The sequence below is a fragment of the Apus apus genome, chromosome Z, assembly GCF_020740795.1.
Source record: "Apus apus isolate bApuApu2 chromosome Z, bApuApu2.pri.cur, whole genome shotgun sequence".
Taxonomy (NCBI): Eukaryota; Metazoa; Chordata; class Aves; order Apodiformes; family Apodidae; genus Apus; species Apus apus.
In genome coordinates, this window is record NC_067312.1 from 61,077,623 (window position 1) to 61,097,881 (window position 20,259).

The 20,259-nt window shown below is 37.4% G+C and overlaps 1 protein-coding gene across 5 annotated transcripts in view; it reads left to right on the forward strand.

Moving 5' to 3' along the window:
• Positions 1-20,259, forward strand: part of DMXL1 (Dmx like 1) — an 83,561-nt gene that overhangs the window by 57,401 nt on the left and 5,901 nt on the right. For 3 of the 5 annotated variants that reach the window (XM_051641922.1, XM_051641925.1, XM_051641923.1), the window contains 14 exons: positions 338-474; positions 801-886; positions 5,690-5,891; positions 7,135-7,252; positions 8,512-8,574; positions 11,631-11,717; positions 12,370-12,491; positions 12,607-12,748; positions 17,013-17,063; positions 17,340-17,400; positions 17,977-18,104; positions 18,279-18,371; positions 18,833-18,924; positions 19,832-19,884. In XM_051641922.1, coding sequence (XP_051497882.1) covers positions 338-474; positions 801-886; positions 5,690-5,891; positions 7,135-7,252; positions 8,512-8,574; positions 11,631-11,717; positions 12,370-12,491; positions 12,607-12,748; positions 17,013-17,063; positions 17,340-17,400; positions 17,977-18,104; positions 18,279-18,371; positions 18,833-18,924; positions 19,832-19,884 — 1,435 coding nt within the window. The remainder of the gene's footprint in view (positions 1-337; positions 475-800; positions 887-5,689; positions 5,892-7,134; positions 7,253-8,511; positions 8,575-11,630; positions 11,718-12,369; positions 12,492-12,606; positions 12,749-17,012; positions 17,064-17,339; positions 17,401-17,976; positions 18,105-18,278; positions 18,372-18,832; positions 18,925-19,831; positions 19,885-20,259) is intronic. The other 2 variants (XM_051641924.1, XM_051641926.1) reach the window with 1 other exon arrangement.

The following is a 20,259-nucleotide window of genomic DNA, read 5'->3' on the forward strand; positions in this document are numbered from 1 at the left end:
TTCTTTAGTCTTAGAATCATGTTCTTTATTCTTAGAGGAAGAGCTAGAGAGAAAATACAGTGGTGGTTTTGGCTTCTCTCTGACAAGTTACAAGCTTTTGTGTCCTGTGTGTGGTATGATATGCCTGATATGAAAGTGTAGCAAAGTAAGGACTGGAAAAATGTTAGTACTTTCGTTTTCAGCTTTAGAATTTTGAGTAATGTCAATGATAGTTAAGATGATATGCCTGATGCTTTATAAAAAACATTAAATATCATTATGGCATATTTTTAAAAAGATAATTTAAAACTGGATGTTGGGTAGAAAATACTCAAGGAATATTGTTTAAATTTTTTAGCCTTTTCTTCCATCGCAAAGTAGAGTAGAATATGATTCAGAAGAGAGTCTGGAAAGTGGTGAAGATGATGATGTTGATGGAGATGTGTTTGCATCAAATTCACATAATCAAGAGCATTCTAATTCAAATTCATACAGGTCAGTAACTCTTTAGAATGAAAATGTTCTGCAATGGCTAGGCTTGTGTTTCTGGCATTTTATTTTTCACATAATACACCAGTTGATTGGTATTTCATGGCAGTGAGTTATGTAGACTTGGTAGTTAATTTTTCACAAATGTTGTACTCATTAATACATGGTATAGCAGCTTTGAATTCAAAGTATCTATAATATTCTAAAATCCTGTTTGTAGTTTTTAGCAGTTTATAATGAGGATTTAAAGCTCTAAATTTGAATCCTAATAGTGAATAAGTGATAAATTTATTTTCCTATTAGTAAATGACTTACTAGTGCTTTCTTGTTAGTTGGTCACTGATGAGATTGGCAATGGTTCAACTGGTACTTCACAATTTGAAGAGTTTCTACCCTTTGGCTGGACATGATCTTTCAGGTAATAAGCAGCAGAGTTGTTTTTTCATACTTAACCACATTTAAAATCAGTAATATGTTGAGTAATATAACTATTGTAGCTTTATCTCTAATTCTGAAGTTCTTAATTTTTCCAAGATCTAGGAATAAGTCTCCTGATACTGTTTATCATACTACTATATTTATGAAATAACACAGAGAGTGGGTGGGAAGGTATGCTCAGTAGTTAACAGAAGTCTCTGTATAGTTTTTTTCTTTGCCTCTTAGTCATACAATAATTATTTCTCGGTGTAAAGCCTATAGTTTTTTGTGATTCAAGTTACATCATTCCTACAACTTGTTTTAACAGAATCATGGAATGATTTGTATTGGAAGGGCCTTTAAAAAAAATCTAGGCCAGCCCTCCTGTCGTGGGCAGAGACCTGTGTCACTAGACCAGTTTGCTCAAAGCCCCATCTGACCTGACCTTGAACACTTCTGGAGAGGGGCCATCCACAACTTTCCTGGACAACCTGTACCACTGTCTCACCATTTTCTTAAAGCTAGGTATACCTTATACCTAGTCTAAATCTACTCTTTTTAGTTTAAAACTGTTACTTCTGTCACTTAAGGCCTTGGTAAAATGTCTGTCTGCATCTTTCTTGTAAGACTTATTTTCATAGAATCATAGAACTATTTGGTTTAGAAGGGACCTTAAACATCATCTAGTTCCAGTGCCCCTGCATGGGCAGGGATATGTTCCACTAGACCAGGCTGCTCAATGTCCTGTCCAACCTGGCCTTGAACACTTCCAGGCATGGGGCAGCCACAACTTCCCTGGGCAGCTTGTCTCAGTTTCTCACCACCATCTTAGTGAAAAATGACCTCATAATGTCTAACCTAAATCCACCCTGTTCCAGTTGAAAGCCATTCCCCCTTTTCCTGTTGCTACAAGTCATTATAAAAAGTCCCTCTCTAGCTTTCTTTCAGGTACTGGAAGGCTGCTGTAAGGTCTCTCTGGAGTCTTCTCTTCTCCAGGCTGAGAGCTTGCTTGGTGTTGTTGGCAGCCCTTGCTGAGGGTGCACTCAATGCCGCTTTCCATGTCACTAACAAAAATGTTAAACAGTGCTTGTCTGAGTCCTGACCCTTGAGGAACACCACTCATCACAGATCTCCATCTGGACATCGAGCCATTGACAGCAACCCTTTGAGTGCCACCATCCAGCCACTTTTTTAACCACTCAGTGGTCCTTCCATCAATTCTGTGTCTTTCAAATTCAGAGACAAAAATGTTGTCTGAGACAGTGTTGGATGCATTGCACAAGTGCAGGTAGATGACATCAGCTGCTCTTCCCTTGTCCACTGATGTTGTGACCCCATCATAAAAGGCCACCAAATTTTTCAGGTGTGATTTGCCCCTGGTGAAGCCCTGTTGGTTGCCACCAGTCACCTCCATATTTTCCATGTACCTTAGCATAGTTTCCAGGAGAATCTACTTCATAACCTTGTTGGGCACAGACATGAGACAGACTGGCATGTAGCTCCCCAGGTCTTCCTTTTTTCCCTTTTTGAAAATGGTGGTTATGTTTCCCCTTTTCCAGTCAGTGGAAACTTCAGCAGAGTGCCAAGACTTCTCAAATACATTGGAAATCAGCTTTGCAACTTCATCCACCAGTTCCCTGAGGAACTTCAGATGGGTCTCATCAAGTCCCATGGACTTGTGTACCTTTAGGTGCTTTAAGTGGTCTGGAATCTGCTCTTCTCCTATAGTGGGTAGATCTTATTTCCTGTAATCCCTGCCTTTGTCTTCTGTGACTTGGACTGTGTGGCCAAAGCCCTTGCCTGTGAAGACTGAGGCAAGAAAGTGGTTGAGTACTTCAGCCTTCTCCATATCCCACATGACCAGGTCTCTTGTTTCCTTCTGGAAAGAGCCCACATTTTCCCTAGTCTTCCTTTTACCACTGACTTACTTGTAGAAGATTTTACTGTTACCCTTCATGTCCCTGGTCAGATTTGATTCTGTCTGGGTGTCACCTTTCCTATCCTGATCCTTGGCTGCTGCTCAGCCAACTTCTTTGTAATCCTCTCAGGCTACCTGTCCTTGCTTCCATGCTCTGTAGACTTTCTTTTTATGTCTAAATGTGTCCAGGAGCTCCTTATTCATCTATGCAGGCTTTCTGGCATTGTTGCATGCATTCCTCTTTGAGATGCATTGCTCCTGAGCTTGAAGGAGGTGATCCCTGAATATTTACCAGCTTTCTTGTGCCTCTCTCCTGTCAAGGGCTTTATCCCATGGTACCCTACCAAGCAGGTCTCTGAAGAGGCCAAGAACTGCTCTGCTGAAGTCTAGAGTAGCAAGCTTGCTGTGCTCCCTGTTTGTTTCCCTGAGGATCCTGAACTCCACCATTTCATGGCTACTGCAGCCAAGGCTGCCCTCAAGCTTCACATTCGCTACCAGCCCCTCCTTGTTGGTGAGAACAAGGTCCAGCGTAGCACCTTTTCTTGCTGGTTCCTCTACCACTTGGAGAACGAAATTGTCATCAATGAATTTCAGGAATCTCCTGGATTGTTTATGCTGTGCCATGTTACCCCTCTAGCAGATATTGGGGTGGCTGAAATCTCCCATGAGATGAGGACCAAGGCTTGTGAATGTGGGAGTACTCCTGGCTGTCTATAAGAGGCTTCATCCATTCAGTCTTCCTGGTCAGGTGGCCTGTAGCAGATCCCCACTATGATACCACCTGCTTCTGTCTTCCCTTTATCCCTGAACCATAAAGTCTCAGTCAGCTCCTTGTCCATCTGCAGGCAGAACTCCATGGACTGGTGATTGACATAAAGAGTGGCACCCCATCCTCTTCTGTCCTGCCTGTCCTTTTTTGAGGAGCTTGCATGCTCCATTTGTAGGAGGCATCCCACAAAGTCTCAGTGGTGCTGGTAACATTGTAGCCCTGCAGGCAGGCACAGATTTCTGACTCCTTGTTGTTCCTTATGCTATGTGCAGTTTGCATAGTGACATTTTTAAGTTGTTCCCTCATTGAAGCTGTCTTACTGAATGGGATTACATTATCCTGCATTTCAGGTGTTCTTCTGTTGGCCTGTGATCCCTTTCCAGGCCCAGGACATCTGTTACGGGCACTGGCCGGTAATTGGAATGGAATTGAGGATCTCCTCCCCCAGCAATGCTAGCTTAAAGCCCTCTTAACTAAATTGGCAACCCTATGGCCAAAGATGCTCTCCCCCTTCTCTGGGAGATGGACTCCATCAGTGCCCAGGAAACCAGGTTTCTCAAAGTGAGTCCCAAGTAGCTGAAGCCTTGGCTGTGACAGCACTTCTGTAATAATTTATTGATCCAATTGGCCCTTTCAAGCCCTTTCCCTTTCACCAGGAGGATTGATGAAAAGGCTGCCTGCATGCCCGAGTCCTTTACAGCTGCTCCTGGGGCTCTCTAATCTTTCCCAATGGTCTTCAGATTGTTCCTGACTCTATCACTGATGTACATGTGAAGCAGCAGGTAATAGTCTGTGGGACTGTGATGCAAACCCCTGGTAAGCAGTAGATCTCTCTAGAGAGTGGGTTGGATCAGCTTAAAGGGATCAAATCCCCTTTAATTGTTGAAGGGACACATTAAGGGGTCTCCAGAGCTCCTCTTCTCCAGGCTGAGCAGTCCCAAGTGTCTCAGCCTTTCTTCATAGGAGAGCTGTTCCAGCTCTTTGACTTCTTTTTGTGATCCTCCTCTGGACATACTTCAACAGGTCTTTGTTTTATTTGGGGCTGCAGAGCTTTATGTGGTATTCTAGTTGGGGTTTAATGAGAACAGATTAGAAGGGGAGAGTCACCTCTCTTGTGTTGCTGGCCAGTCCTTTTATGCAGCCCAGGATGCTATTAGCTTTTTTGGCCCCAGGCACACATTGTTGCTCATGTCCAAGTTTTCATCCATCAATATCCCCAAGTCATTATCTGCAGGGCTACTCTCAATCCATTTGTCACTTAGTCTGTATTGATAGCGATGATTGCCTTGCCTCATGTGCAAGACCTTGCTCTTTGTTGAACTTCATGAGGCCCATTGGCATGGGCCGAGTACTCAAGCTTGTCAGGGTCCCTCTGGATGGCATCCTTTCTCTCTACTGCATCAGCTGCACCACTGAGCTTGGTTTTACCTGCAGATTTACTGAGGGTGCATGCCCTACCGTTGTCTATGGCATTATCAAAGATATTGAACAATACCTATCCCAGTACACAACCCTGCAGGACACCACTTGTTACTGATCTCCATTTGGACATAGAACCTTTGACAGCAATGCTTTGGATGCAGTCATTCAGCTAATATCTTATCAATCAAATAGCCATTATCTATATAATTAATAGTAAATTATCAATATTAATCATCAAATCCATATTACTCTAGTTCAGAGGTAAGAATGTGTGGGACTGTATCAACAGCTTTATAGAAGTCAAAAAAGTAGAGGACACTGGTTGTTCTTCCCTTGCCCACCGGCACAGCCAGTCCATCATACAGTGCCACCAGATTAGTAAGGTACAATTTGTTCTTTGTGAAACCATGCTGGCTTTCCCTCATCACCTGCCTGCTGTCCGTATGCCTTGACATAGCTTCCGGAGGATCTGTACCATGGTACTTAATTTCTGTCAGCATCAGAGAAGTCTGTCCTTGGCAATGAAAGTGCAAAGCTGTTAATATTTTTATACTTGCAAACAGTAAGTTTAGGTTTAAATGAATCATAGTTTGGAGGTCTTTGAAGTATACTTCAGCCTTCAGCTGTGAAATTTTCTTTGTTGACATTATAATGAAAAAGGAAGGCTTTTTATTATTGTTTACTTGTCTTTGTAGAGCTTCCAGTTAGCTCCCCAATATGCCATGCAGTTTTGAAAACACTACAGCGCTGGGAACAAGTTCTTCTCCGACGTCTTGAGCTATATGGGGGTCCGCCTCAAAATTATATTTCAGTTCATGCTTCTGAAGATGCCCTAGCTGCTGGTCCTGCATTGCTTCGCCATAAAACTTTACTTGAGCCTACAAACACTCCATTCAGGTGAGCTTAATTTCTGTACACTGACTATATTATCTTTAATACGTACCAAGTATTATGTTGTTAGTGCATGTCATAGACCATAACTTCAATAACTATATAAAGCTAATTTCTCGATTTATTCTTAATGCATTGTGAAATTGTGGGTACACGTCATATTCATGCATCTGTGGTCCAAAGCAAGATCAGGAAAAACAATCAAAAATTTCTAAATTTTTAAAATTCTTTTATTGATGGTTAACATATAATTTTTAGTGTCTTTGTGGAAAAAATATTGTTATTTTAAAGAATGACAGTTTCTTCTTGAGAAATATTTAAGGCTGAGTGACTTAAGTAATTGCTTTGGATGGAATTAAATTACATTCTTATAAGGATATTTCCCTAAAATGCATGCTAATTTTAATATTTGTATAGTTGTGACTCCCATGTAATTCCATATTCAGTCAAAAAAGTGTGCTCAGTTTCTTAAAGTGTTACTTCAAAAACAGATTTCTGCCTTTTTAGTCTTAATATCACCTGTGGTTGTAGAATCGACAGAAAGTCTGTCTTTTTCTTGTGAAATACCTCACAATTGTGACACTCAGTGTTATTGAGTTGATTAAAAGGAACAGCTTAACATGTATCTACTGCCTTGTGTTATTTTTAATTTAGTATATAAAGCCATTCAAGGTTTGATGGTTTTTGGCATGCCATAAGCAGCTGTGTTTATATTTACAAGTTTTACTTGAGCATACAGTTTCTAGGGATAAGCATAAACAATTGAAGTCTGATCTGATTCTGCAAGCATTGAGATTTTGTTTCTGAAAAGTCATGGCTGTTTCAGAGGTGTTAAACAGCTGATGATGTGTTCCCAGCAGGAAGTGTTGGTAATTCATTGTCCATGTGATAGAAGCACTCATTAGTAATGAACAGAAATTATCCATGTTGTGTGAAGCTATGTAGACTAAAAAATAATCTGTGTGCTGACTTCATTGTTGTGTAATCTCTTAAAGAGATTTTTTTCCCAAGATAGGAGGTGAAAATACTGCATGTTCTTTTCCTTCTTCCATTTGCACCTCCTCTTACACATATTTTTGTCCACAAGGTGGTACCAGAATGCTTCCAAGTAGTTCTTGTACCCTGTTTTGATTGCGGTAGTTTTGATTCAGCATTCCTTCTAACTGTATCTCGATTGGAATGTAAGATACTGCAGTCCTTTACAAGCATGAACATTATGTACATATTTATTTTAACTTTTTTTCTGTAGATCCAGCAGTCATGTTGCACTGTCTGTGAAGAGGCTGTGGCAATACTTGGTCAAACAGGAAGAAGTCCAGGAAACCTTTATCAGAAATATTTTTACAAAGAAGCGATGCCTGAATGAGGTTAGTGTGGTATATAAAATGCATAGAATATTTCACATCAATCTGTGAGCTTTTCCTTAAGTTATTTGGCTAACTTGTTTACTTTCTAGAGTGAGTAGATGATATATTTGGGTATGACTCGAAATATACAGTATTTCATATTAAAAATCTTTGTCAATTGTTTCATTGAAAACCAAAATGACTGTAGACTGACAACTAACACCACTTAGCTATGGTCGGCCTCTTCATTAAGATCAGTCTAAAAACTTCCATAGAAGAATGACAAGCTTTGAAATTTCAATGACTAAAACCAGTAACTAATCAGTCAAATTTATGAAAGTTTGAGTTTCTTCCTGCCGTAGTACTCCTGGGTTTATCCACTGGTTTCCATCATGTTATTATTCCATTGTAATAAGAAAAGTGGTCATACAACAGTTAATATTTCTGTCCGTGATAAATTGTCACAGAGTCTAGCTGGATTCCAGGTTCCAGATTCAGTTAGATGTTTTAAAGTTCTGTAATGGAGCTTTGGGGTTTTTTTCTCCCTCCTTAGTTACTCCTTTCTTACTCACCTCTACTTCCAATAATTCAAAAGAAACTCGTGTTACAGAAGAAACAGAGTAGCAGAAACATAGGAGTAAGAAGCAGATCCAAACAAATTAAACTTGCAGCAGAAAAAGAGTATTCATGACTAGCAAAACCATGACAGCAGAGTTCTGTATGAGCTAATCTTTGTCCTGTCAAAACTAGAATGTTAGCTAGTTTAAATATTTTTGGCTAATTGTGTTCACTGCAGACTAAAAGGAAAATTGTTTCTGTTGTCTTGTCCTTTGAAGAGGCACCATTTATAATCATATCTTCTGTTAATGTAGCCATGTTTCTATGCTGTATGGAAAGTTATTTTGGAATATTTTAGATGTGCTTTATGTATTTCTGAGTAGGGTCACTGACAGCCTTACACAGCACAGGTGTGTTGGCTTTATTTTTATCCTCTTGTTGCTGATAAAATGTCAGTGAAGACCTTGTATTTCCCAAGAAATTTGACTTTTGTAATGGACAAGATGCTGTTACAGTACAGAACAGGTAAATTAGTGTCTTCTGTACTGAATATAGAGTTCAGAATACATACATAAAATAAGTATGTTTGAGTGTCCAAACATGGTGTTGTGTTTCAGTTGTTCTGTGTTGGAGTAAACAAGGAATTAAGGATTTCCTTGGTACTGTGCCTGTTATGTCTTACCTTTACGCTTTGTTCTATGGTTGTTCTTTCCTTGGTGAAGTCATTAGAGGAGCACAGTGAAACCATGAAAAGTTCTGTGGTGGAGGAGCCCATCATCAATAAGGTACACAGTAGTAATGCTCAAATTAATTACACCTTACATCATTGTGAATTTTTTTCTTTTTTAAATGGTACTGATCTCCCTTAAAAAAAAACTTTGCTGATGTAGCAAACAAACTTAGTAATTCAGGCATGCAAGAGACTGAGTTAAACTAGTTCTGTTATAAGAGCCTATCTAAAACTTAAGTGTATCTTAGGAAGATGGATGAAGCAACCAGATAAGAAAAACATGTATGATCAAATTCCACAGCTATGCCAAGTGAAGAGCTGTGGATGAGATTTGCCCAAATGACAAAAAATTAAGTAGTACCATGGGAGCACAGTGCATACCGAATTTTTCACCAGTATGAGAATAAGTGAAGTGGATTAACTGAAGTTCAAGAAGTTTGTTAGCACGTTACATGTATGCAATGAAAATTTTCACTGACTCTTAGTTTTAAGATGGTGACAAATGGACCCATGTAACAACTTGATATCAACTTTCTTGAAAGATTTGTATGAGAGACTGAAAAGGTATACTGCTATGCCTAGAAACGCCAACAAATGCTGTAATCTTTAGGCTTTCTTTTACAAAACTAGTGAGAAGACAGAAATAAGAACACAGTATGATGTCCTTGGGCTACCTTTTAATTATGTGATAAAGCAGTGTTAGCAAGAAGGTAAATGGAATTCACTGGGGAAAAAAATAATCTTAATTTCATATGGGTTTTTTATGCCATAACACAGATCATGGGTTTGCATGTGTTTGTCACTGGAATTTTACATAAAGATGATCACCAGAGTATCAATTTTGTTTTAATCTTAAAAAAGGTATTCTACCTCATGGTGTACACTGGCTACAGACTTTTTTCAGACTTTGAATGGCATGATCTTACTGTTTTTCCACTAAAATATCGTTGTTTAAATCTTCTGAAGACCAAAGAATTAAGAAATGGAAAGGGGGAGGCTGGGAAACCATAATTCTGTAATAATTCCTTGGTTTTTGAAAATACAAAATTTTACATTTATAATTAAGTTTTTAATTTTTATATCACTTTTTTTTTGTCAATGGCCTTTTTTCTGTAAAACTGTTTTGTAACTACAGCTGTCTGGAGTCTGTAATCTGTCGGTTTAATATTTCAATGCTGAGCTCTTAAGTTTTGAACAGAAGTACTAGAGTGCTGGCAGAGTTGTTATGTGCTTTCATATATCTAGATGTGTTTCTGAAATACAAAAATGTAGACAAGATTCAAATATAACATTATAGAATCATAGAACTATTTGGGTTGGAAAAGACCCTTGGGATCACCATCATCCCTGCTCTACAAAGTTCTCCCCTAAACCATATCCACCAACACCACATGCAAACAACTCTTAAACACATCTAGGGGTGGTGACTCAATCACCTCCTTGGGCAGTCTATTCCAGTGTATAACCACTCTTTCTGTGATTTTTTTTTTTCCTAATGTCCAGTTTAAACCTACCCTGTTGCAGCTTGAAGACATTCCCTTGTGCTGTTGCTAATTACCTGTGAGAAGAGACCACCAACAACCAGACTGTTGAGGTCTCCCCTCAGCCTCCTCTTCCTAAAACTAAACATTCCCAGCTCCTTCAAGCATTCTTCATAAGCTTTATTCTCTAGGCCCTTCACCAGCTTCATTGCCCTCCTCTCTACTCACTCCAGCACCTCGATATCTCTCTTGAATTGAGGTGCCCAAAACTGGACACAGTACTCCAGGTGTGGCCTCACCAGTGCTGAGCACAGGGGGACAATCACCTTGTTGAAGCCCATACCATTAACATTAGCCCAATGGTCCAATCTATCCAGATCTCTCTGTAGAGCCTCCCTGTTCTCATGCAGATCAACACTCCTGCCTAGCTTGGTGTCATCTGCAAACTTACTGATAATACACTCTATGTCCTTATCAAGATCACCAATAAAGATGTTAAACAGAAAAGGTCCCAACACTGAGCCCTGAGGAGCACCACTTGTGACTGGCCCCAGCTGGATTTGACTCCATTGACCACCACTCTTTGGGCCCAACAGTCCAACCAGTGCTTGATCCAACAGATCATGTGCTCATCCAGGCCATGAGCAGCCAGGTTGTTTTTTTTTATGAGAGTTCTGTGCTTTGTGGAGGTCCAGATAGACAACATCTACAGCCTTTCCTTCATCCAATAGTTAGATCATCAGGTCATAAAAAGACATCAGATTAATCAGGCAGGACCTGCCTTTCATAAACCCATGCTGACTGGGCCTGATGCCCTGCTTATCCTCTATACATCTTCTAATAACACTCAAGATGATCTGCTCCATGACCTTCCCTGGTACCAGGTCACACTGGCAGGTCTATAGTTTCCTGGATTCTCCTGTCTGCCTTTCTTATAGATAGATGTTACATTTGCTACCCTCCAGTCCATTGGGACTTCCCCAGATAGCCAGGACTTCAGGTAAAGAATGGAAAGTGGCTTGAGGATCACATTGGCCAATTCTTTCAGGACCCTTGGATGTAGCCCATCCGGTCCCACAGACTTGTGTGTGTCTAAGTCGTGTAGAAGGTCTCTGACCACTTCCTCTTTAATTGTGATTATTAGATCTCATTAAGGATCTAATTTCCATTAAGGAAAAAAATAAAAAATGTAGTAGTAAAAAAGTTTGTGCTACTGGCTTGTGCAGGATTCCAGATTTATTTAATTGTGGAGAACGGTGAATAGATAGGCTATATTCCTGCTGATGATCTTGTCTGCACTTTCTTTTGGAATATTTCATTAGTTTCAGTGATGAAAAGTGTTTGCTAAGAGCATTAAAAGACTTAGCAATTTTTTTTAAGAATAAAACATCAGGACTTGATTTTTTTATTATCAGCACCCCAGGTGTGCATGTTGCCTTACTGGTTTTCAGCATCCCTGATTCCATGTTTTATTTGTCATATTTTCTTAGAATTAAAATCAATAAAATAATGCATAACATTTCATATGATACAGTGTTTGGTCTTTGTACTTCCAGTAAAAGTAGTGTTGTGCATATATATATATATACATGTATTTTTTTTTTTTAATATGCTTAATTTTCAAATACAGATAGAAACAGATTTGGGATACCCAGGGGGCAAAGCACGAATAATCCACAAAGAGTCTGACATCATTACTGCTTTTGCAGTCAATAAAGTGAGTATAAAGGAGGTAGGATTATCTTATTTTGTTGTACTTCCACCACATAAACAGATAGTACTCCCATTGAGAATGGGTGAGATACCCTTTGCCAGACATCCTGCTACAGCTTGAATTCTCTTTATAATTATCTTTTCATAATTAAACAGTTCTGCTACAACTTGTCTTTTTTTTTTTTTCTATTGTGCAAATGCATTGAGGGAAGGGAGAGGTGGCCTCTACTTTTTCTTTATGATTGTGCATAGTAGTATTTTTCCTTTGCTGTCAAAAACAACCAAAAAGTCCTCTTTTTTCCTCCTATTTAGCCATTTAAGGCTTAAGAAGTGGAGGATGTGAGGTTGGTTGCAAGCATGTTAGTATAAGTTACCTTTTGTTTATCCTCTGAGGAGAGGAAGGAGAAAATACTGCTGCTTGAGAACAGTGTGAAATAAAAATAGTGTGTGATGCTATCCCAGATGCAATTAAACTTTTAAAATGGAATGTCAACTTTAAGCACTTTTGGTATATAGATTGTAGACATAAGTATTTGGGTTTGGTCATTAAGTGTATGTTTTTGTTAACAACTGTACTGTAACCCATGAAAATAAAAAAAATAGCACCCCTTAAAGTATTCCTTTTGTATCTGCCTTTGTTTGTTAATTTTTTTCAGGCAAATCGGAACTGCATTGCAATAGCATCAAGTCATGACATTCAAGAGTTAGATGTTTCTGCGATTTTGGCTACACAAATCTATACCTGGGTTGATGATGATGTGGAAATAGAAAATAAAGGGTATACTTTCCATGTTTCCAGTATTGCAGCTTGACTGTGTATAAATCAGTGTAACAAAGCATGGGATTTAATGTTGTTGTTTGGAATCTAATTTATAATGTTGTTTCATTTGTAGGGCTGATGATTTCTTAGTAATACATGCTCGTGATGATCTGGTAAATGTTCAGGGAACCACTCCTTATACCCATAGTAATCCCGGCACGCCTATCAATATGCCTTGGCTTGGAAGTACGCAAACTGGCAGGGGTGCATCTGTGGTAAGTTGCTTGCAAAAGATTAGCCTTATTTACTCTTTATCTACTTCTCTCCTTTTGTCTGTTCACTACCTCTGGTTATATTTTACAGTTAGCATTTAAGTAAATGTAGTTTTTCTGTATAATTAAGGTGAGCTGGAATTTTTTATTATGATCCGATTAATAGGTTAAAACACTGCACAGAATTTAACATATACCAGCTAAGCAAGCAGAGTTTTTAGTCAAGCCATAAATGTTTACTGGAGATAGACTTTAAAATATAAAAATAAAGACAAAACATAAATAAAGATACACATTTAAAAATAAAGACTCAGGGTTCAGTAAGAATTTGCAGCTTAAATTGTTCTTTAATGACTCAAAGCCAAATACTAAAAACTGGTATCTAAAAACATGCATTCAAGCAATTTCAGGATATAAATTTGTAAAGATTGGGTAGAAATATTTGTGTGAAATACCAACACAGCTTTTATTTTAACTGTAATCTTAAGTTTTGTTCTGAGTTCCAGACTATTCCTGGTTTTATTCAAAGGTAAATATCAACTTTTGCTTTAATGCAAAGTACCATTGTAGTATCCTGTATATTAGTATAAGCATGTATGATAGAAGGGACAGCAGAAGAACTCCTAAAGCAGATTTCACTGGCAGGAAAGAGGCTTCAAATGAAATTAATTATAAGTCTGGAAAGTAAGCAACATAAATTTGGGAAAAACTGGGGTTTCATAAGAAAAATTAGGAAAGCAGGACTGCAAAAATAAGACCAACTACAGGCGTCGTGCATACTTCAAACTACAAATCATGCTGATGGATGACTGTCTCAGTAACTGTTGTGAGCTCTTTCTTCTTCAAGGTGCTATGCAGTTTAGCCATAACTCTTCTTAGTCACATTATTGAATATCTCGGTTCTGGAGATCATGTTTTTGAGGAGATAATCTGTTTCACTCTTTGACATTTCTGAAGTATGCTAGAGTAATGGACAGACAGTAAAGTGTGACTATGTCCACATGAGAAAACTGATTAATTCTTATCATACAGGTCGCACTTGCACAAGGGTATCTCTGACTTTTAGAAACAGATTATGTGTGTGCAGTGCGTTTTGGCCCTCAGCAAAAGGCTGTTAGCTCAGATTTAATTCAGATCAAATGATAATTCTAATCTGGTCATAGACATCTTAGTTCCCACACAGCATAGATGCTCTCTAATAATGCAGATCTAGTGATTAGTTAGCTGGGAGATGCTGATTTGGAGCCACTTGAGTGGGCTGGAAGGGTCATACAAGACACTCATCTCTCAGCCTGTCTGCACTTAGTTTTCCTGGATAACTGAATGCATTAAGTCCTGTGACTTGGCTGCATTTTGTGGCTCAGGGGAAGACCATAAATAGTGGCAGACTGAAAGAGCCATATTTTAATTCTTATTGTTGATTTTTGAAAATATTTTATTAGAAGTAAGGAATGAGCATTATAAGAACAATAATGTTACCCACACCTGGAAGTGGGTGTTGTGCCAGTACCTACATTTCTTCCTTCTGTTTGGGACCTACTGATCCTAGTTGCCCATTTTGCGGCTCTATCACATTCTTGTGCAAGTATTTTTTTAATAACTTTGCCACTTTATCCTCTCACTTCCATTTTTTTACATATCTATATATGTATATACACACGTGTATAATTTTTGTGTTAGTGTGTTTCTCAAATAAGTAGTTACATGATCTGTTAATTTAAAGTATTTTTACATTACTTTGTATTTTAGTATGTAGTTTCTTACCTAAAGATACATGGCTATGTTTATGTTGAATGTGTTTGCAGATAAAATTTGGGCCTAAATTTTGTTTGGCATACTGTTTGATGGTAGAAGAGTAGACAAAGCTACTGAATGAAGGACAATGAAAATTAAGGAAGATGTAGGCATTCTTGGGCAGAAATAATGTTAGTGTGGAAGGACTCAGATCTAGAGGAAAATGAACTTTAAAATCTTTCTGTTGTTAATATTTGTTACTTTGGTCCTTCAGATACTGCTTTTTGATCTCTGTTCCTATCTTTGCTTTTCTATTATTTGCAGCCCATTTAGTAGATACAGTCCACTGTTCTTTACCATAACTGGCTTTTTAGTGTTACTGTCTTTGCTTCACTTCCATCAATAAGGGAAGCGACTGGACCTAGGATATTCAGACAGTTAACATTTTATTAGCTCTAAGGTTTTTCTGTTACTCTTCTTAGTGTTTGCTGGTATGCAGGTCATACAAGGTAAGTAAGGAGGCTCACCACCACAGCCTTCAAGTACAGTGTGTTTACATGGTTCTTACAGGTGTTTCTAAGAAGTACTTAATGAAATAAGTAATATGTACTCTCAGATTTGAAACTCAGGTAAACTTCAGCAGCTTGTCTTCCAAGCCCTGACACCAATATTCACCAGTTTAATAACTGATGGATCAAGTTTTATGCTTTTTTCAGTCTTACTGTGCTTTTGGCCCAAAGTACCCAACTCCAACAAAGCAGTCCAGTGTTCTAGTTATCAAGTATTATTAAGGGAAAGCTGATGACTAGCAGTAGCAAATGACAGTTACATTGATAATGGAAATATTTGCATTTGATAATGAGTTGGCTTCCAAATGAGAGATGCTGCACCAGAGACTTATATTAGTATAGTTGTTCGTAGTAACATTTTTGGACTTCCAGAAAACACAATCCAGTAGGAGTTAGCAGATCATGATGAATGCTTATTTGTTCAATGAAGGAAGATGATTTCTGGGTAAAAGTTAGTAGCTGTAAAACTCAACAGAGCATTTCATTTTCATGAAGAAATAGTATAAGCATGAATATTTGTTCTTCCAGTTACACATAAACTGCAAGGTTAGAGAGCAAAATATTAGAATTATGTACTCATTGGTATGTACACTAGTGTTTGAAGAATATAATAATCTGTTGTCCTAAATCTCACAGTGCATGTATGGTTTTACCAGACTGTTGAGCTTTTTCCCTGTCATTTAAAGTACTTCCAGAAAAAAAGGAAAATAAGTATTTGAAGATCATATTTTTTATCTTTAGGAAAGTGTTTTGAAACAAACTTGGGCAACCCAGAGGCATAAGACTTTCTCTTCAGAAAATATTAAAGTGTAGAGAATTTAAAAATCTAAATTTGCTTCCAATATATAATCAAGAAGATTGCAATTGCTCCACTAATAAAAATCCTGTGAAATTTTAGCAAGAAAATAAATTCTGTTATTTCCAAGTGTTTTTCCTCCTTTTTGTTTGCAAACTGCAAGGGAATTTGGAGAATATTTTCAGCTCTTTGGATCATATTTAGTAATAAGCAAGTAACAAAACCCCCTTCTAGTTGACACTCTGCTATGATTGGAGGCAAAGGGACAGTAACATACTTAAAATACTTTATTCACTATTTACTGTTTCAGTGACTAAGCAGTGGCAAAATATTGTAAAAAAAGCCATGGTTGGACTCAATGATCTTAAAGGTCTTTTCCAATCTAAATAATTCTGTGAAGGTAACTAAATACCAGCTTGCTACTGATACATAGTAAGTGGCAAGGTTCTGTGTTCAAAGTGAGTGCTCAACAAACAAACTTCTGTTTGTTATCATGTAAAGTTAATGCCTGGCATGAATATAAACTTACGCTCTCTTTTCCCTCAAAGGTCAGGTAAATAATACATGCATGAGCAAACTGAATCCCAACAATTTTCTGAGGAAAGACAGTCCTCACAGGAAATAAAATAATGAAAACCTAACTTTGATGTACATTAATAGAAAAATGAGAAGGGAAGATGCATGCAAGGGGAATAGAATTGCATTTCTCTGATGAAAAATCTCTGCAGTTTCTTTCCTGTTATGGGTTGGACTTATGATTTAATTAGATTGATTATTTATTTTTTTTAACTTTGTTGCCTCATGTCTCCAGTCCTCTTCATATATTGAACTCTTCCCAGTTAGCAATTAGTCAACTGAAAAAAACAGCATTCTTGGTAATGAATCTTGATCAAAGTTTGGGATTTAGGAGCAAAAGCGCTATTGGAAATCCATTGGATCTTAATTTGCAAAATTACGATCACTTTTTTAAGACTTTTTTTATTTACCAGCTGCTAGGTATATTGCTTATTCTGGATGGCCACAAATAGTCACTTTTCAATCAATGACAATAAATTAACTAAACTTGAATATAAATATATTTCTTCCTTTTTTTTTACTTCTGTTAAAGTTTGTTTACCTCTTTCTTTACATGCTTCTGCCTCTCTCTTGCTTATCTTACAATATTCAGGAATATTCCAATAAATTTAATGGAATCAGAAAGGAATTGGCAAGAAAAGAGGTAAGACTGCAGTCTAAAGAGTGTTTATATTTGGATCCATAAATCTCTGAAGCAAAAAGTTACTATTTACCTAGATGTATAAAGCTTCAAAAGTATTAACATCTACACTACTCTTGGAAGAAACTGACTTCTGTCTGAATTTCTAAACCCAGTACTTGCTTTCAGGAGGAATTTTGATAGGAAACAACTCTCTGCATTGACTGATTATTCTAATTCAGTAACTTTTTGCTCAGTATTATTGTTTAATTATTTTCTGTTATTTTGTATATTGAACAGATGCTCAAGAAGGCTATTAATAACGTCAGAAGAATGGCTTCTCATCCAACATTACCATATTGTAAGCTAAGTTTTGTTAAAAAAGAAATAAATTATCCAAAGATAATATATTTACTTATTGATCCTCTTTCTTAGTATGGTGTTATTTTGTCACAGCACAGCAATCTATTACATGTTGCTTATTTTGCTTATATTACTGAAACCGTTTTTCATTAAAAAACAAAAAACAAACAAACAAACAAAAACAAAACAAACGGAGGGATATAGAATAGCCTTTAGAAACAGTGATATTTTGAATAGGAAAAAGTACTGTATTTCTGTTTTATTTGTGACTTGCATGAAAGATTGTAGGAAAAAGACACATTATTAATATCTTGAAGTAAGTAGCTTGATATTTCAGTACCATCTAAATACAGTTCTTAAGTAAGTACAGTTCAATAAAGTTTGAATAGCACAGGTTTAAGTTTCAGTGGTATATAGTACTCATGGTATGCCAGGTACTAGGGCACACACTGTGGCATTAGATATTTTCAGGATGTTGTGAGCTTGTGTGAGATCTCTTAAAATTTTGGAAGGAACCATCCTGCTCAACTGCTAAAACACCTGTTAAAAGTCATGTAAATATTTTCTGTTACAGACCTGACAGGTGCTCAAGATGGTAGTGTAAGAATGTTTGAATGGGGTCATGCACAGCAAATCACATGTTTTCGATCTGGTGGCAACTCAAGGGTAACTCGAATGAGATTTAATTACCAAGGAAATAAGGTAACTGACAGGGTGCTTCTGACTTATCCTATTCTTTTCCCCCCATCTCCTCAATATAATTGTAAATTAGCAGAAATATCATATTCCTCAAATCCAAAAGTAGTTTATCTGAACTGTGAATAATTTCCTTGTAATACTTACATATTTATTTACAAGTAATATTCCTTTTTTCAGTTTGGAATTGTTGATGCTGATGGATATATAAGTTTATATCAAACAAATTGGAAATGTTGCCCACTTACTGGAACTTCACCTAAACCGTATTTGGTAAGCTGAAAAATAAATTTGCTTCTGTAAACTTGTGTTTTACTTTCTTATTTCTTTCCCCCTCTGGAGGAGTTTGGAGATGGTAGAAATTATGCTGATAACCTGTATTAATCAAGATTTGTTAATATATTATTGCCATCCTGTGGTCTGAGTGACAAAGAAGTTCTTAAATCCTAATCATATTAAATTAGGGAATAGAAAATGCAATGTTAGATCTGAAATAACTTTCATGCTTTGAGACTTGTTAATAATTGTCAATTGTTAATTAGATGGCAATAATACAGGACTGAAAAATATGTGTCCATGAAAAATGAAGAGTATCAGAAGACATACACATACCTTTATATCCTGTGTTCTTTAAAGTGTTTTGAAATAGCTTACTTTCTCAAGGACGTTTTAAGTTTTCAGGCTTACACAAAATTTCTTTGTTGATTAATAATTTCTAAACGACAATTTTTCAGATGTGGCAGTGTCATAACAAAACAGCCAATGACTTTGTTTTCATCAGTTCATCATCTTTGATAGCCACGGCAGGATTGTCTTCCGACAACAGGTGAGAACTTCTGTGATAGTGCATAAAAATAAAGTGATGCCATGGTTTCTCTGTTTTCCTTCCCCTCTTTTTTTTCTTTGTAATTCTCCTCAAGTAGTGTAAGAGCAACATGTATGCTTATTCTCTCTTTATTTCTCAGTGGGAGGGCAAAAGAAGCAACTTTTGCAGTTAAATTGTATCTAAGTTGGAAGATAAAAAATATGTATCTTACGATGGAAGCTCAAATCCTCTGTCCGTGCTCTGAATGAGGAGAGGAAGTGCAGAGGGAGATGCTGAGGTCTTCTCCCTGGGATCCAGTGACAGGAGGCATTGGAATGATTCAGGGCATGTTTAGACTGGACATACAGAAACTTGTTTGAGCATGGTCAAACACTAGAACCAGGCTTCCTAGCGAGGTCGTCAGTGCCCCAAACCTAAGAGGCACTTGGACAGTGCCCTTAATGCTTTAACTTTTAGTCAGCCCTGAAGGTGTAAGGCAGTTGTCCTAGATTGTTGTTGTAGGTCCCGTCCAACTGAAATATTCTGTCCTATTCATAGGAGCCTGTCTTAAATTATTTTTAGAGATGTAGGGGCTTTGCATAGCTCTTCATTTCATGCTTTTTAAAGTAAACTTTGATCAAGAAGTAACAAGAACTGTGAACATTTAGCTGAATTCAGCTACAGAAGATTGTAACCTTGATGTGAATCCTTTTTGAGAATAATGAGTCATAAGATGATTGTGTAGAGGGCATGTTCTTCCAGGGTATGTATTACTATGAGTGTAATTTGGTGTCTTGTCAAAAGTAGTAATTCAAAGTCTGTTTACAGTGATTTTAAGCCTGAACCAATTTTTAAAGGTTTAGATGACTTTTCAAGTGTTCAAAATACTTACGAACATTTGTCATTGATTCAAACATTTTTTCTACAGAAATATTTGTCTTTGGGATACTTTGGTTTCACCTACAAATAGCTTGGTGCATGGTAAGTAAAATAAAAACAGCAATGTATTTGATAATTGTAAAAACCACATTTGTCTGTATCTGTCTTTATGGAAAAGTTGTTGTAGGAAGTAATTTTAATATTAGCAGTAAAATACCTTACACTCTCCTGGATGAGTGCACCAGTGGGAATATAAAAACATTATTGAGAAATCATTTAGTACTCTGTCTAAAAGATGGGTTTCATGAACATGAGCACCTTCCTTGGCATCTTTGCACCACAAGTGCAACCCCTGACAGCCAGGCACCTGTAATTTCTGTTCCTTTTTAAAAGATTCTGAGCAACTCTGGCTTGTAGTGGCTAGCATGTTGACAAGACAGTAGCTGTAACAATTTCAAAACTACAAGTTTTGCACTG